This window comes from Watersipora subatra, chromosome 3 (assembly GCF_963576615.1).
Source record: "Watersipora subatra chromosome 3, tzWatSuba1.1, whole genome shotgun sequence".
Taxonomy (NCBI): Eukaryota; Metazoa; Bryozoa; class Gymnolaemata; order Cheilostomatida; family Watersiporidae; genus Watersipora; species Watersipora subatra.
The window spans coordinates 47,683,298-47,702,299 of NC_088710.1; the positions used below are offsets into that span (position 1 = coordinate 47,683,298).

The 19,002-nt window shown below is 33.4% G+C and overlaps 1 protein-coding gene across 1 annotated transcript; it reads left to right on the plus strand.

Annotated features, from left to right (window-relative positions):
- Nucleotides 1–359: 359 nt before the first annotated feature.
- Nucleotides 360–19,002, plus strand: LOC137390664 (uncharacterized). The gene is made up of 11 exons (XM_068076990.1): nucleotides 360–490; nucleotides 759–924; nucleotides 1,542–1,691; nucleotides 2,483–2,593; nucleotides 3,413–3,543; nucleotides 5,073–5,171; nucleotides 5,573–5,738; nucleotides 8,206–8,385; nucleotides 12,653–12,721; nucleotides 16,213–16,307; nucleotides 18,398–19,002. The coding sequence occupies exons 1-11, from the start codon at nucleotides 360–362 to the stop codon at nucleotides 18,462–18,464; spliced, it is 1,365 nt and encodes a 454-aa protein (XP_067933091.1). The 3' UTR covers nucleotides 18,465–19,002.

Genomic DNA, 19,002 nt, shown 5'->3' on the forward strand with positions numbered 1-19,002 from the left:
TGTTCAGCATAACTGCTGAGACACTAGTAGCAATGATATACAGCCCCTACATGGGAGACTGTATATCATTGTTAATAGTAACACACATGTAAAAAGGTTTATCATTGCTAGTGTTCGACACATAGTGCTGAAATATGCTAAAAAGCTATAGAAAGATCTGTGGCACAGCGTGCAGTATTTCAGATTAAAGCTTTCATGAACAGCTACTGTTTATTTGATAATTTGTGTGCCACATTGTTTTATTTCATGCTCGCTTTGGTGTGGTAAATCTTTTACTTTCTAGACAAAACAATTAAGGCCTTATACAGTTTTAAATGCACAGGTAATTTCTGCAAGTTATCCTGTTTATTAATTAAGGTATGTCATCTGCTTGTGGCGATTACAAAGACTCAGTTACAGCTAAAGTGTTAGCTGATTGTTGCACAGCGCCAGAGCCTTATATCAAGAAACTGTTGGATTTAGGCCAAACTTCTTTTAGCAGCAGCAATGAGTAAGTAACGACAACTCCTTTACCATCTTACTTGTTTTTAAGACTCAAATGTTCAAATACGTTTATGAAAATACAAACTGAGAGAGTAATTACAAAGCTGTGTAATGTTTTGGGTAATTATTTTGGTCAGTCTGCAATCGTATAATCTTTTTTACAGTTTTAAACAGCTAGTAGGGCTTTCATGCATCTTTAGTGCATGAATAAAGCAAACTTGTTCTGCATACATGCTTGTGTTGATTGACCATGCATTTACATTGTTTCATTCAAGGTTTGTCAATTGGGCAAAGTGTCACGATGATCTAAAGGTAATAGAACAAAAGGTACCTGATGGAATTTTACCTGATGGTGTGAGTGGCATGCTTGCGGATGTAAAGGTCTTCTCGCGGGGGCCTGATGATGCAGTATATGATGCTGATCAGGAACTGCGTGAGAAGGTTTGCCAACATTTTACTGTTTTGATGTTGCATTTCTCGCTCTCACAGTCAGTCATTTCGATAATAACTATTTTATTGTTCAGGCTTTATTACTGGCTTCCATGCAGCTTGTTTTCCACTTTCTCTTGCTATTTGTATGTGTCTAGTTCCCTCAACTTATCTTGCCATCTGTATGTGTCTAGTTCCCTCAAGTTATCTTGCTATCTATTTGTGTCTAGTTCCCTCAACTTCATGTTACACTTTGCTACATTTTTGTATCTCAGTCTATGTCTAGCCTGATTCCTCTTTTTTTAGTAGAGTTGTGAATATAATAGTTGTTTTGGCAATCGCTCATGACCCATCCTGTGCACATGTTGGAGGATGGGTCATAAGCGACTGCCAAGTAATTATGTTACATAGGTCTGCAACAGTAGTCGCATTGTTCATAGCAGTCTTAACTGCAACAAGATAATATTTTTTAGTCACCCTACCCAGTAATTTTGGGGTATGATTTTAAATTTTTTCTAGTCAATCTACTCAAAGATTTTTATGTATGATGCCAAATACGTTGTCTGAAATGCCTTGAGGTGTTTGAAAATATAACATTCTTTTTATTATGTTGAGGTTGTTAATTTTAGGTTGCAAGAGGTAACACATTTTTGCAATTGGATGACAAGCCATGGCAATGCATAATATATGCTTTAAAGAAGTTCACTGGTGGAATGGGAGACGATGATGACAGATCATCAGGAGGCGATGACGTAATATGGAAGCGTTACTTCACCAAAGTATTTGCATATCAACCTGCTGCATAAAGCATTAGCCTAAACTAGCATAAAATTTTCATCTCATGTTTTGCCTTGAGGTTTTTCAACACTTTGAAGCCTTGGCTCGGAGTCAATTCAGGAAGTTGTTTGCCCACTAGATTCTACCGTACTTTTTTCCTACTTCCGGTTTACAAAGGATTACAACATTTGGGTCACTCTGTGTGTAATACATTTTAGCAAAATTCCAAAGTTTCAGCTGGTTTGGACTATTAGTTCTTGAGCTATCATCAAAATACCGAGAGCATTTCTAAACATCAGAGAAATGAACAGAACATTATTTCCTAATGACAGTCTGATCAAAATTCTTGGTGAACATCAAAGACGGACAAAGCTAGAAAGTTTCTTCTCTTCAGCAACAAGAGCTTTACACTAAAACTATTGGTTTTTCTACTCGTAACAAATATAGGTACACACTCTATCAGACTCAGTGTACTGCAATCATGTTTCTTCATTTATCTCTAAAACATCACTTCTCTGAGAGAGTGAAAAAACTATTTACATTATTTGATTTCTATTTTTATGGAGCTTTACAAGCTTGCAGCTCTAAAATTATATTTACTTCCACAGGAATTGCTCTGTTTTAAGTGCGTTCACAGTCGATGGAAAGCTGCTAACACCGTCTAAGATCAGGAGACTTGCTTGTATATACTGCACAAGGTTCAAAGTGTCGAGGTTTCTCAATTGATTTCTCAGCGTCCTGCTTGTTGTGTTGACTACTGTGCAGCATAATTTTTGCGTAAGCTGCGTTGTAGAGTCTTGATGAAACTTCATATGTGATTACTCTTAGGAAAGCCAATGGAGAGGCAGCTCACATGAGCTGTATTAAGATACATGGAGTTCATTACATATGCATGGGATCCAAGGTATGACCCGGTTAACTTGACATTCTGCATGAATCACACCTTTTATCTGTCATTTGAGTAGCGAACAATACTTATAATAAAAACCTTATCCGGCAAAAGCCACCATTGGGGTTGGGAAAAAAATATTCCGTTGTGTGGGATTCAAACCCGCAACCTTCAACACAGTAGTCCTACACTCTAACAACTGCACCAACCAACCACCTGTTAGCATTCCAAAATAATTGTATGTGTAGTTATTACACATGACAACCTCTCACTGCTCACCATACTGCCAGGGCACTAGCAAGGTTTAAATGTAGGCGATCTTTGATGATCCCGTTTGCTGTATATGTTTAAAATAAAATCATACCTATAGCTTGTTACTCATTCTAATCGGAGTTATGCTCTTCTGTTTTGGACCAACAATTTGTAGATCGTATTCTGTCTTAATAGCTACTTTAATTTTCCTTTATGTCATCACTAGAATGTATGCTTGACCTTAACTGTAGGGACTCTTCATGTTTGATTTTCCCTGAAGGTCACACGACAGGCTGACTAAAAGAGATTAATTTGACTTATCACAATATGAGTTCTATGATTCCCTCTACGATTTTGTCTGTGACTCGCTCTATATGTTTCTGTCTCTTAAATTTTTGTGCTACAAGAATCTTTCACGTTTTAACTTCTCTCGTTTAGTGCTGACACCGCTATCATTTAGTGTTACTAAATAATAAATAGCATTGATTGTTTTGTGTTGTTTCTATTTTACAAAGCATCTGGTTTTGCTTCAAAAAGAATTTTTGTTTTAGTCATAAGTAGGTTCTTGTGTGCGTTTTGCAGAATGTTCACCTGTTGGTGCGAAAAATGTCAGATATAGACAAATATAGTGGCGAAAGATACCAGATTGCAAAGGAAATAGCTCACTCAATATTTAGCTTTTTCAAGGCAATTGGACAAGAAAAGGTGGTTCGGTGAGTCTGATGGCGTACTTTTGTGTAATGCATATTCATCTTCACAGTAGTTTTCTATATCACATACTGTTTGTTTCAATGGCAAAATTAATTACGCATTAAGTTAATTGTTGAATTATAATAAAATTAGCGGTATGCTTGGCTTTGCACGGTTATTAAAATCAGCTTATAAACAGTTGCAGGTAATGTAGTTGCCTGCTACTTGCCATTAGCCTGGCACATTCCCAATGGCTAATTTGAGTAAGCTAGTATCCCATTGCTAAATTTACTAATAAGAGCTGTGAGAGCAAGCATAAAATACGCATACCGCATACTCTGCGGTATGAGTATTTTCACCCACATAGCACCCATATATCGCCCAATGAACCCTTCAATCTCGTGTAGCTCAATGGTTTAGCATATCGTTTGGGGAACGAGGGTTCTGAGATCAAATCATCTGTGATATGGATTTTTCATTCAAGATTTTAATAGCTATAGCTGGACACACAGAATCACACACAAACTTTGAGATTTATATATATATATAAATAATCATCATATCCGCCTGCCCAATGTCAATGCATGGATGTAGCTATACTGTTTGCACATTTTAATTAGTTTATTTATATCTTATTTAATTAGTTTGTGCTGACTCAATTGGATCAATCTTTCATTTATAAAAAAGGTTTTAGTGCTAAGAACAAAGTTGAAATTTAAGAATAGTACAGCTTTTTTACGATTTTACAAACGCTTGCGAAATAAGCTTGCATAAAATTGCTAAAAATACGTTTTGATTTCTGTAAACATAATCATCAAACGTTACAAAGCCAACAGTATTATGTTTGATTAAATCACTGCACTTAGATTATTACATTTTCGTTTTTGAAAACGCCAAACACAAACTTTTGAAGCCTAAACTTTTTTAAATTGAGTGAAATTTTTACAGTAAATTAATATTTACATTTAAAAACTTGTGTACTATTTATCTTTTTTTTTCAAAAGCGAAAAACCCTATGCCTCATAGTAATGCAAGCAAAGCCCTTAGCACTCTTGCATTGTTTGTCATGAGTAGGCAACTCCATTATGTAGTTCATGTATTCTCAACTAATCTTAAGGGTTAACTGTTGGCATGCTCTGAGTTTAAATGATTTTATTGATGATATGATATGCTGTGTCAAAGGATATTACATGTACGTGTTAGTTGATACACTGTATTAGCTGATATTATATGTGGTAAGATATGCTGTGTCAAGGGATATTACATGTACGTGTTAGATGATACACTGTATTATCTTATATCATATGTGGTAAGATTTGCTGTATCAAGTGATATAACATGTGTGTGTTAGATGATACACTGTATTAGCTGATATTATATGTGGTAAGATATGCTGTGTCAAGTGATATTACATGTACGTGTTAGATGATATACTGTATTAGCTGATATTATATGTGGTAAGATATGCTGTATCAAGTGATATTACATGTATGCGTTAGATGATACACTGTATTAGCTGATATTATATGGGGTAAGATATGCTGTGTTGTAGATTGCTGAATTTTCTCAGTGAAACTCGCCTCACAGTTGTTATGGAAATCCTAAACCCCGATCACCAGCATGTTGAGGATTTGTCTTACCTCGGAGACAAGTGAGTTAGAGGCTGGTCTTTCCTAATTTTTTATACACTCGAGTATTCCATTCCATTTGTTAGTCTGTAATAAGAGTAGAAAATTTTGGAATTCCCTTGTGGAATTAGAAAAAGTTGCTTTTACGGTTAGTAAATCAAATAGGAGAGAGCAGCAACTTTTGGTGTTGTTCTTTCCTGTTGCTCTTATGTAATTTTGTCGAATGTTTTTGTGTAATTGCATCGCACTCTTATCATAGACATTTACATTTTTATGGAGTTTGTGTCAGTCTCATTCGTTTTTTCAATCATTGGAATATGCCTAAATCATGCAATGACTTCCAAGGCAAATTCTCTGCGGTGTTCAGCATGGGAAATAAAATGATAAAATATGTTTACTTGAATACTTTACCTTGTACATGCAGATCCGCATTGAAGTTTATTGCCTGGACATCCACGGATGTGTCAGCAAAGAGTGAGCTATGTGTCCTGCCTCCTGATATAGCTTGTGATCTTGCCGCCGATCTTGGCTTTGACCCTGTAGGGTACATGGTGATGACAACCAGTGAGGCTGAAAGCTATATGCTTGAGGTAGCTATGAGAACTGTGTATCTCCGCAACCTAATCTAACCCTATTGCGCTGTAAAAGAATGCCTTTTTCTTTTACAAAGATATCTATAAAGCCGTTGATGACGCATGCCAAGTAACATCTCATAGTCAATTTTATGCTGACAAAAATGCTTGAACAGCCAGATTTTGTGCTTGTTGCTTTGTGAAGTCCAACTGGCCTATTTAATATCAGACATTTGTTTAGTTATGCCGGTGATTTATATGTGAGCAAAAATTACCGTAGAATGTGGTTTAGCATAGTTCAACTGTTTTCACTCTGAGATCTGACTGCTTTTTATCACATTTTAACTCAACATATGTGTACATACATGTATATGTCTAGTTATATGTAGTTATGCCTAGTTATATGTAGTTATGTCTAGTTATATGTAGTTATGTCTAGTTATATGTAGTTATGTCTAGTTATATGTAGTTATGTCTAGTTATATGTAGTTATGTCTAGTTATATGTAGTTATGTCTAGTTATATGTAGTTATGTCTAGTTATATGTAGTTATATGTAGTTATGTCTAGTTATATGTAGTTATGTCTAATTATATGTAGTTATGTCTAGTTATATGTAGTTATGTCTAGTTATATGTAGTTATGTCTAGTTATATGTAGTTATGTCTAGTTATATGTAGTTATGTTTAGTTATATGTAGTTATGTCTAGTTATATGTAGTTATGTCTAGTTATATGTAGTTATGTCTAGTTATATGTAGTTATGCCTAGTTATATGTAGTTATGTCTAGTTATATGTAGTTATGTCTAGTTATATGTAGTTATGTCTAGTTATATGTAGTTATGTCTAGTTATATGTAGTTATGTCTAGTTATATGTAGTTATGTCTAGTTATATGTAGTTATGCCTAGTTATATGTAGTTATGTCTAGTTATATGTAGTTATGTCTAGTTATATGTAGTTATGCCTAGTTATATGTAGTTATGTCTAGTTATATGTAGTTATGTCTAGTTATATGTAGTTATGTCTAGTTATATGTAGTTATGTCTAGTTATATGTAGTTATGTCTAGTTATATGTAGTTATGTCTAGTTATATGTAGTTATGTCTAGTTATATGTAGTTATGCCTAGTTATATGTAGTTATGTCTAGTTATATGTAGTTATGTCTAGTTATATGTAGTTATGTCTAATTATATGTAGTTATGTCTAGTTATATGTAGTTATGTCTAGTTATATGTAGTTATGTCTAGTTATATGTAGTTATATGTAGTTATGTCTAGTTATATGTAGTTATGTCTAATTATATGTAGTTATGTCTAGTTATATGTGGTTATATGTAATTAAATTTATATGTAGTTATCTGGTTATATACAACTAGACATAGATGTACACACAAGCTGTGGATACACCTAAAATAAAACAGATTATACAGTAGATGTACCTTTATCATGTATATACCGAATTCTTAGGTAACTAGACCATAACTGTACCAAGTTCCCAAATATATTTATATTCTATTTATATTATATATGTAACAAATGATATATACACTTTTATATGCACTTAGGTCAAAAATGCACAAAGATCATGAATATATCTATAAATTTTCCTAGCTCATAGATTTGCCAAACTCATGGATATACCTACATACGTATCAGAATCATAGATATGACATGACTATATACATGTACATTTGTATATGCCTATAATGCTGCACCTAGATCATAGATATACCAATATCATAGATGTACCTCAACCATAGAGGTACCAAGGTAATAGATATTTCTAGATTATAGGTTATAGGTTATATGCTGTGTGGTAGAAAATTACGTTTTAGGTTCATTTTTAACAAACCTAATAATTTTTTACTCAAAGCTCATTCTTTTAACTTGAACATTTCTGTTGTTCCATCAATCGTTGATTAAATTACCTCAAATTTTTTAAAGGAAGGTTCGTAGCATATGCCTGTGTTTACAGACTGTATTTTACACTTATTAACTACAGTACATGTACATGTCTGTTTATTGACTGTGTGTCTATATTTATTGATCATATATCTATGTTTATTGATTGTATGTCTATGATTATTGACCATATGTCTATGTTTATTGACTATGTCTATATTTATTGACCATATGTCAACGTTTATTGATTATATGTCTGTGTTTATTGACCATATGTCTGTGTTTATTGATCATATGTCTCTATTTATTGACTATATGTCTATGTTAATTGACTATGTGTCTATGTTTATTAACTATGTCTGTTTATTGACTATATGTCTATGTTTATTGTCCATGTGTTTATTGACTATATGTCTATGTTTATTGCCCACATGTCTATGTTTATTGACTATATGTCTATGTTTATTGACTACATGTCTATGTTAATCGACTATATGTCTATGTTAATTGACTATATGTCTATGTTTATTGACTATATGTCTATGCTTGAACAACGTGTTCTTTTGTAACTCCGATCTCTAGATCAGAAAGCAGCACGGCTTTGAGGGGGATGTTTTTTACTACATGGATTGTGACCACAATGTCATCGGTCTTCTGAAGAAAAAGACAGCTTGGTACATAATGTGTCGAGCAATAAGGGAGAAAGTTCGCAACTCGTTGCGTAGAAAACAAGGATTTGATGAGGCGACCACAAGGGAACGGGTGAGACATAGTTTAGTAGAAGAGAACATTTGATACCTGTTGCATATATTCAGATTATAGGTAATTGATTCACTGATGCTAATGGTGCTGTTGCATATATTCAGATTATAATTGATTCACTGATGTTGCATATATTCAGATTATAATTGATTCACTGATGTTGCATATATTCAGATTATAATTGATTCACTGATGCTAATGGTGCTGTTGCATATATTCAGATTATAATTGATTCACTGATGCTAATGGTGCTGTTGCATATATTCAGATTATAATTGATTCACTGATGCTAATGGTGCTGTCATAGTAATGGCCTGTCTGAGGCAAAAGAAAATGATAATAGCTTGCCCAATAAAACAACATCTATAATTTTATTAATATAGTATATTTATAATATATAAAATACGCTATTGTATATATAGTATCTACATACTCTATAAATTATAATAGAATATGTAGTATATGTACTATATAAAATGTATTATATATTATATATACTGTATATATGTACTATACTAGGTAAATGCCCAGCACAGGTAATAAAACTTTTTTTTTAATAGAAAATTTTTTTTAGTTGTTTGTTTCTGTACCCGTTGATTTTGAGTAACTTGAGCTAGTTTAACTTTTACTATAATAAGAGCCGTGTTCCTCCCTCTGAAACCAGCATTGGGAAAAAAGATTATGTCATGATCTCTCACGCAATCATGATCTTCAAATGTGCTAGATGAAGTGTGTAACGTGGTATTTTGACCAATCAGCATTAAAGATTGGCAGGTGCATAAATATGTGCACAATTATTCTATAGTATGGCGAGTAGGCTATTTGGCATAGTGGCTAGCACACCTGTCTGTAGATTCAGGGTTTCCAAGTTCAACTCCCGTGTGAAGCGCTTTTCATTCCTAAAACTTTATTACTAGAACTGGGCGCATGAATGACAGACCAACAAACAACAGACCCAGATATAGAGATGAGTAGAGAGATATAGATATACATCATATCTCTCTGCTTGTCTGTCATTCATTTGTTCAGTTATAATAATAAGTTTTAGGAATGAAAAACCACTTCACACTAGAATTTAATTCGAAAACCCTGATTCTGCAGGCAGGTGTGCTATCTACTATGTCACACGACCTACTTGCCACACTATGTAATAATTGTGCACATAAATTAGTTATTATTTCTGCCAATGTCTAATGGCGATTGGTTAAAATTATTTATTTTTCACGATTCAGCTGGCACGCTCTAATCAACTTACTAAAAGAAGAAATTAAGTAGAAGAAAACTACTCAGATTTTCCCAAAATGCTATAAATATATGCATAAACCCATAGATATAGTAAACCTTATATCATTACTATATCTATGCATAAACCTAATGAAATTTATAGCACACACAGCAGTAAACAAACATCTTCATTTAAAAGTTAGAATGGCAAATGTTGTGTTTATTGATAAAAACTAATTTTCTGTGCAAAAACGTTTTTATTATTTGTGCAACGTCGGGCATTCAACTTGTATATATATGTACTATTAGCTGTATTACTATTAGCTGTACAAGCGGGTTTGGGGTATAATAAAATGCAGGCATGCAGGAAGCTCTGTTCTTGTTTCTCAAGTCTGATCTTCTTGCAACTATGGAGCATTATCTTGTCTATAATTACCTCAACAGGCTTGGGTACATCATTCGAAGGTAGTGCTTCTTGATGATGCTTTATGCCTGATAAAGGTTCTTTCTGATTTGTATACATCATGGTAATTCTATGGATAGACTATATTGGGTAACTAGCTGTACCACCCGGCGTTGCCTGTATAATAAAAAAGTCTTTGGACAGAAAATTTATTTGGATTCAATATCTAACAACATTTGCCATTCTAATTTTTAAGCTACATATCATGAGAAAGGTGTTCTGTGTAGTTGAAATATATTAAGAGAGAAAATAAAAAACAACTGTAAAGGTTTTCAAACTTTGTCAAACAACTTCAAACTTCATATCATGAGGAAAATGTTTCGTGCAGGTCAAATAAATTAAAAAAAATTAAACGACTATAAAAAGGTTTAGATGTGAATGTGAAAGAATTTGCAAGTAATAGCTAAACTATGTCAGTTTTGCTACGATTACAATAAAAGATGATTTGGTAATGACACAATTAATATGAACTGAAAAAACAAAAATAAAAATTCTGAATATGTACATGTAGAATTAATAATAACAGTTCTTGCATAGCAGTGTGTGTGTGTGTGTGTGTGTGTGTGTGTGTGTGCGTTTGTGTGTATAAAAAAGGTTACTGTTCCACCAGAAGCTATCCATCAAAACTTTGAATACGACGATACTGGTACCTCTCGATACTAGTGCAAATGTAAAAATGAGATATCGGACTGTCTTTATCTGACCGAACGAAAAGATAATGTCGAGGCTTCTCCCATGGAGACAATATAATTGTCCGCATGAGAAGAATTGGCCTTGACCCCAGATATAGTAATTAAACTTTATGAAAAATATTTCTTAACAGGGGTATTCAACCAATGCGTGGACGCATTGGTTGAATAATCAGCGTGCGCTAAAGCTATAGCTGGAAGGACACACATACCAACACTGAGAAATGCATGTAGTCATATACTAGCGGAATGCCCGACGTTGCACGGATAATAAAAGTTTTTGGGCAGAAAATTTGTTTTTAAGCAACATATACATCATTTACTATTCTAACTTTTCAATGAAGGTGTTTGTTTATTGCTATATATTATTATATTATATGTTTGTGTGCTATATATTTAATCAAGTTACCAGTATGTGTATATATATCTCAAAGTCTGTTTTTCATCATCTGTCTGTCCAGTTATAGCAGGTAAAGTTTTAGAAATGGAAAATCACTTTCAGAAACTCACCTTCATCTTGGATTAGAACTCATGACATTCAAATCGCAAGTCTATTAACAAGCGTGCGTAATCACATAGCCTGTCTTGACAAACTGTTGTTTTTGCGGAGTTGTCCCCTCCCCCGTCGAGCGGGCGAGCAACAACAGCTTGTCACAAGACGTACTGCACCTGATGCATCAGCTGCACTTATAGGGAGTTATTCTCTTCCGTCTATGAGGCTTGGTTGCGATGTTATGTCAGTCGCTCCATTGGTAATCAAAACGGATTTTGCGCAAAAATTTATGTAGAATGTAAATTTATGTGCAATCGCTAATTTTTATTATTAATTAATACAGTGTGTCTTCGGGTCACGATGCTTTAAGATTTATTTCGCCTTACTGTATAGAATATGATGGTTTTTTTCGCCGAAATTTTTTTCCGGTGAGGCTACAACAAAGACGATTTTTTTTCGACTTTTTTCTTCTATACTATATTAACAAAAGGTTCTCGCAAAATAAAAATTTGGCAGTCGATGTACTGATTACAACGAAATAACAAAAATGTTGATATGCTATTAGGTGAAATCCCTGCCACAACTCCTGAAAGAGATATACGATGGTCGCTATCTCTGTTTAGCGTCATTTGTTATAATGTTATAAGCTATAATAAAAACTAATTCGAAAACAAATAAGTTATAAAACTTTAGCCTTTGACAAAGCTGAAGTTTAGTTTAGTAAAATACATACTAAAACTTAGCATCAAGTATGTATTTAGTAAGCTAAATTCATTTAAGTTAAATTAAATATTTATGTTATATATCTGTATTGAAGGTAAGTACTCCCCACTGTACGTACTGCACCTAGTACATTGTAATGATACACTTACTTGCAGATCATAACCATTAAGTACACTGAAGTTACTGGAGGTAACTATTGCTACTAAGTTTAACATACTATGTTGTTACTAAATGTTAATTTCAGAAACAAAACACTTTATGACATGAAATTTGAAAGTTGCAGTTGTTTGTTCAACTGCCAAACACTTGCAAACTTGCAAACACTTTTTTCATGATATGAAGTTTGAAAATAAAAATGGTAACTGTTGTTATATGTTAAATAAAAATATATTTTCTGTGCAAATATTTTTTTATTACTCGGGCAATGCAGGGCATTCAGTTAGTATGCATATATTGTATATACATGTATATGTATGTATATATAACATATAGAGAATTTAAGATCAGATATTTTGTCTGACTTCACCAATGGCCGTATTGTAAGACTAGCAATATTAGACTTTATCTGAACAATATCTGACCTTTAGATTTCCGCTCATCCCTTTAAATTATTTTTTTGTTTCATTTCCCCAGTTGTTGACTTTTGAGAATATGTTTTGACATTACTTTACGCAGATTTGTCAGAGAATAGGTGAGATTCAGAAGTGGCTTGATTTGAGTGACTCTAGCACTGATCAATGGAAGGTATAGTATTCATTAAATTCTCCTTATTGAAGGCTTTCTTATGACCATACATACATGTATTTTGTGCCATACCCTTTGACAAATCAATATTAATATTTACCATATTGTCATTTTAAACTCTCGCCTGCGGACTGGTTGACAATAGAAAAATACTAGACATGGCCGAGCTTACTGCTAGTACAATTATAAAATGGTGGCCAGCTGCTGCTAGTACAGTTATAAAATGGTGGCCAGCTACTGCTAGTACAGTTATAAAATGGTGGCCTGCTTACTGCTAGTACAGTTATAAAATGGTGGCCAGCTACTGCTAGTACAGTTATAAAATGGTGGCCAGCTGCTACTAGTACAGTTATAAAATGGTGGTCAGCTACTGCTAGTACAGTTATAAAATGGTGGCCAGCTTACTGCTAGTACAGTTATAAAATGGTGGCCTGCTTACTGCTAGTACAGTTATAAAATGGTGGCCAGCTACTGCTAGTACAGTTATAAAATGGTGGCCAGCTACTGCTAGTACAGTTATAAAATGGTGGTCAGCTACTTCTAGTACAGTTATAAAATGGTGGTCAGCTACTTCTAGTACAGTTATAAAATGGTGGCCGGCTTACTGCTAGTACAGTTATAAAATGGTGGCCTGCTTACTGCTAATACAGTTATAAAATGGTGGTCAACTACTTCTAGTACAGTTATAAAATGGTGACCAGCTACTGCTAGTACAGTTATAAAATGGTGGCCTGCTTACTGCTAATACAATTACAAAATGGCGGCCAGCTACTGCTGTGAATGGTGTTGAAGGGCTAACTTTTGTCTGACACCACCAATAGCAACCACATTGCTTCCAGCTCAATGTGCCATCAGAGGTCATGATGTGTAACAATTATAAGCCCAATTAATGAAAGCTGTCGCAAGGTGGCTGCACGGGTTATTGGTAGTGAGCTTGGCTTAACATCTGTGCATCTGAATGCATGGGTTGAACTCCTGTTAGGCGCAATCTTTTTTCTTAGCGCCCAGATGGAAGGACGGATACGGGTCTTATTATAGTGAAATTTAGACTGTGCCTCCAAAAGTATGAATTTGTTTCCTGTGAGGTGCAATCTTTTTTTGCGTTTGATAGAAGTGTATTGGATTTTATCACTCCCTTCAACTGCAAAAATATTTTACATCAAAATTGTTGGAAAGCTAACATCAATTATGATTATTAATTAGGATGTGAAATGTTTACTGAAGGGAACACTATCAAGCAGCACAGCCACAGCTTCAGCCATTCTTTTCGGCAATTCCTTTCGGCATACTGATAATTCACTCAGTTTTTCTCCAACAACACGCAGATGCATATAATCAGTGTATTTACTGAATTCTTCTGCAAGTGCAACAGTTTTTATTTGCAATAAAACTGTTCATTTTGCAGTTACATAGATACAGTCAAACATGGATAACTCGAACTTCACGGGACCAAGCAAAAGTGTTCGAATTATCAGAGCGTTCAAGTTATCAGAGCACTGTCACAAGTCCATGTATTTACTTATTTATTAGTAGATACATGTACATATACAAACTATAATATAAATCAAAAGCACAAATGGCTTGTTTCAAATTAAATGCTTCTAATGTAAAGTTTAAAACGTTTTTATCAAAAAGTATAGAGATTTTTTTATCACTTGAGATCGGTTTGTTGTTTGAGGTGATGTTATTGCCAGGACGTTTTTTAGATTGACATTGGCAAAACTTGATCGTTGTTGAAATGCTCAAAAGAAAAGACAGCTTTTTCTTTTGAGCGTTTTACCCACGATTAATTTTGCTGATTTTTCTTGAAGTTTATGCAAAGATTACCTTACTTTACCTGGGATTCGTTAAGAGCAACACTCCGAGGCAGTTCAATTAAAAGTTTTACGAGGTTTTACGGTACATTGTATATCACTCACGCTTTTTGAATGGATACTTATTGAATGTACACACGTATTCTGTGTTTAGGTCAAACGATGAATAGTTTTTTTTAGCTAAGACAACGTATACGTTTAATTACAACAATTTTTAAGACGTTTTAAACATTCAACATTCCGACGTTGATTCCGTGTTGAATCAACACGGAAAACGATTAAAAAACTATTCGTCACTGGCTAGCCGGGTCACGCACTCAAGGATTTTCGCCACGCACATACAAAGCAAAAACAACATGCTGTTTTTGTTTTGTATGTGCGTGGCGAAAATCCTTGCGCGCGTGACCCGGCTAGCCCGTGCTATTCATCGTATAGCAGTATAAATCAAATTTCACCAAACCTTTAGAAAAGTCGTAGACAAAAATATTTTGCCGATGGTGGTAATAACGACGCTTATGAATTACGAAAAGATGAGGTTTACCTCTATGGCTTTGAATAAAGTGATTTTCTAAAGCGATAACAACCGTTTCGGTAGCCGTTGGGCAAAAAACCAGTTCGAATTAACAGTGTTGAGTTCGAGTTATCTATAGCAATTTATCATTACGTGGGAACGGACCAAAGAAACCGTTCGAATTAACCATGTGTTCGAGCTATCCGTGGGCGAGTTATCCATGTTTGACTGTATATAGCAAATACTTACTTTATTATGGCTAGATAGAAAAAAAAATTTTATTTTTCACATTTGATAAAAAGTGGTATAGGCTCATGTGATGCAGTCCCAAATTTGTTATTTTTTGTTTTAATTTGTTTTAGTGATGTTTTTGTGAAAGCTATTTATATTTTTTACCCGTGTAGAGCAAAAGTGCCCGTAATATTTTTCGAAAAAATTAGAGATCAATAATTTTTTAGTATAATTTGGGCAGCTTCCAATATTGTTAATATCAGGTGTATTACGTAAATTGCATATTATGGTTGCCAGATAATATGATATGCCAAAAGAATGTTGTCATTGTTAGCTTGGCCTAGACTCCCAGCTGTAGAATAGGACAAAGGAAGGGGATTCTCATTTCTCGAGCAACGATCTTTGGGTTTCCGAAAATGATAATATGAACACAAGTACAAATGTTCAACAAAAACTTGCTCAATAATATTTTTAAAGCATTTCGTTTGCTTTTAAAGAAGAAAGCAGTGATACAAGCAAGAACTGTATGTAATTTAAGCACAACTCTTTTAGAAGCTTATAATAATTCTTTGCTAATCTCGTTTTATTAAAAAAGTGGCATACAATAATTGTATGCCTAAGATTCTGTTCTGCTTCATTTAAGTGGTTCTTTTTCTAAACTGTGTTTTTTTTTTATCAAATGGTTTTCTACACAAAAAGACCAAAAAGTTTGTTTACACATTTCAATATAAATTATCTATATGTCAATTTTGTACTGACATAGCAATGAGCTGAATCACATTTCTATGTCAGTGTATGTCTATGTCTATGCACATGTTTATGTCAGCACATTTCTATGCAAAATTAGTACAATTGTTGTAATCGGCCATCGCTGTATATTGTTTGGAATGATGGGGTTCGCCGTTGATATATTGTGTTATTACTAATTGTTTTAGAACCTTGGGAAGGCCTACCTTAAATTCGTTGCCGAGGAATTAAGGCAAGGAAAAATAACTTTTGGCGATGTTGCTAATAAGTTTCCTGTTACATGGTTAGTAGAAATTGGTTTATAGTGAGAAATTAAGAAATATATTAAGAATAATATTATTCTATATATTATTCTTATTATAATTTTATATTAAGAAATTCTCCTTGGGTTCAAGCTGGGCAAAGATTGGTTATAGCTTGATTTGATGACACGTTTCTTGATTGTGATGCTCTTGATGACAGTTTAACAACTAAATATTGGTGTCGTTATAATTGTCAATGTTACTCATTACATTGCTTAAACTAAGTACAGTGGAACCTCGGTTCTCCAACACGTCGATTTTTGACTAATTCGGTTTTCGACCAAAGAATTTGAGATTTGTTCGTCTCGGATCTCGAACGTAAATTCGGTTTTCGACAAAACAGGAGCATGCACATTAAAATTGAACATTTGGAACAGCTCTGGAAACACCATGGAAACATTCGTTAACGAAGGGAAAATCAAGTTACGCTTATAAATTCTTTACAAAAAGGAAGGAACTATCTCGGATGTCCCTTTACCGAAGATGTTTGCTAGGGAGACAACTCTTCCATTCGAGTTACCCTAAATTGTTTTGGAGGAGAATTATCCTTCAAAGATTTGAAGTAAACGTGCCATTGCTGTTTATATCTTCTTTTTTCACACGATTTTTGATGTAACTGATCTGTTGTATTTTTGCTGTTTCATTATCAATTTCTGCAATTTTTGGTATTGTATCGTACACCTTTAATGATTTTGATATTTTAAGAGCCAAACATACGAAATGTTTACTTTTTGTTTTCTGTTTTCATCATCATAGATAGAAAATATTTTATTAAAATTAAACACGATGTATATCTACCCATTTTTATTTATAGTATGCAATATAAAGTACAGTTTATGGTGTGAAATGTTAAAAAAATACTTTACTAAAGTTGTTTTCTCGACTTGGAATGGATTAAAACTTATGTACATTAATTCTAATGTGAATAATTGTTTCGGATCTTGAACCACTCGGTTTACGAACCTTCTGGAACGGATAATGTTCGAGAACCGAGGTTCCACTGTAATTATTAACTAAAATTAATTAACTAAAGTATTATAATTATCAATATACATGTAATTCATTACATCATTTAAACAAAAAGCTGTATGACTTGTGTAAAAGAACCAATGCGGCTAATTAAATGCATCTTGCTTTCACAATGTTTTACCATAGCTCTAAAATGTGAAATAACAAATGCAGTCAATTCTTTACATATGAGTTCACTTCCAGAATCTTCTTTGTAAGTTATAACTGTCACACATCAGAGCAGGTATCCTTACAAGAACACACTGTGGTTTTGTTTAATTTATCCAACAGCTCTAAATCTTATTATCACTCCTAAATAAATGTTATCATTACATACTTGTAATAACATTAAAACAAATACATTACAGATAGATTTGAAAAAAATGTAAAAAAATTAATTAATACAATAAACACTTCAATAATTATACGTAACATTGAAACAAGTACATTACACAAAGCTATACAAAAAACTAAATGCGAAAACGTAGATAATACATAAAGCCTATTTTAATAAAGTATTAGTCAATAGAAAAGGTTGTTATAGTTACTTTACTAATGAACAAAAGTGCAGGGTTAGTGATATGTTGATTCAGAAGTAGAGGTGATGGTACACAACTTAATTTAACTGAAATTAGGTAAAGTTGATACCATCAGAGCTTATGTATAATTTTGTTGATATTCTGCATTTTTTTCAAGTTTTCACCAGCCTCTTTATTTACTCAACTCTGATGCATAAAGATGTTTTAAGAAGTTGCATGCTGGCAATTACATTGATCGTAGAGTCAAATCATATGTTGGGAAATTTGTTGTAGAGGATATCATAAGTAGAGTTTTGACTGTACTAGAATCATATACGTATATATATATATCTTCTCTCACTCAATACAACTTACACTATATATGGTACTATCTAATGCTTTATAATATGCCTTAAAAGTTATTTTGAAGTGATCTTTGTACCAAATACTTACCAGATATTTGGTTGCTTGTGTTGCAACCCTAATAGGTGGCTGTCTCCAATAGATGAGTAGGCTATCCCATCGAATATATGTATCATTTACAGGACACGATTCCTTAAAGAAAAGGACCTGGTTGATAACATTGCTTATGACGATGATGTACAGTCATAGAGACGACTGCACGCTATATGTCTGTTATATGTCGTTATTTATTCAATTTTTATAAAGAATTATATATTTTTGGTTGTTTTACTGACTTTGTTTTGAGTATTTTACGCAACTGTTCAATTGATTTTTAGTAAATGTATTAAAAGTTGTCTCATCTTACTTCATTTAATATATTAGGAGTTATCTTAGACTTGCTCATGAGAAATTTTATTTAAGAAAGCGTGCAATTATTGGATAAAGCTTCTTTGTGTTGTAAAAAGCTGGGATTGACGTGGAAGGGAATAAGAAACAGGTGACTGTGTAAACTAAATTTAAAGAAATATCTGTACACTTAACCAATTCACTGATATCATTAATTGGTTGCACCATAATACATCACCATATGTAAGTAGTTTTATTTATTACTGTGATTTGTTTGTTTTACTTATTTGTTGATCATTTATTGTTTTTATGAATTATCTGTAAAGAATCAAGACTCTATGAAATGACTGGTTAGTTTTCAAATCTTGTTTTTATAGGTACAACCTCTAAATACAGCATA

Excerpts from the sequence above, each read along its gene's own strand:
- LOC137390664 (XM_068076990.1), top strand. The coding sequence starts at position 360 with ATGTCATCTGCTTGTGGCGATTACAAAGACTCAGTTACAGCTAAAGTG. Across the intron at positions 491-758 it reads TCTTTTAGCAGCAGCAATGA|GTTTGTCAATTGGGCAAAGT; the intron begins GTAAGTAACGAC and ends GTTTCATTCAAG. Across the intron at positions 12,722-16,212 it reads CTAGCACTGATCAATGGAAG|AACCTTGGGAAGGCCTACCT; the intron begins GTATAGTATTCA and ends TAATTGTTTTAG.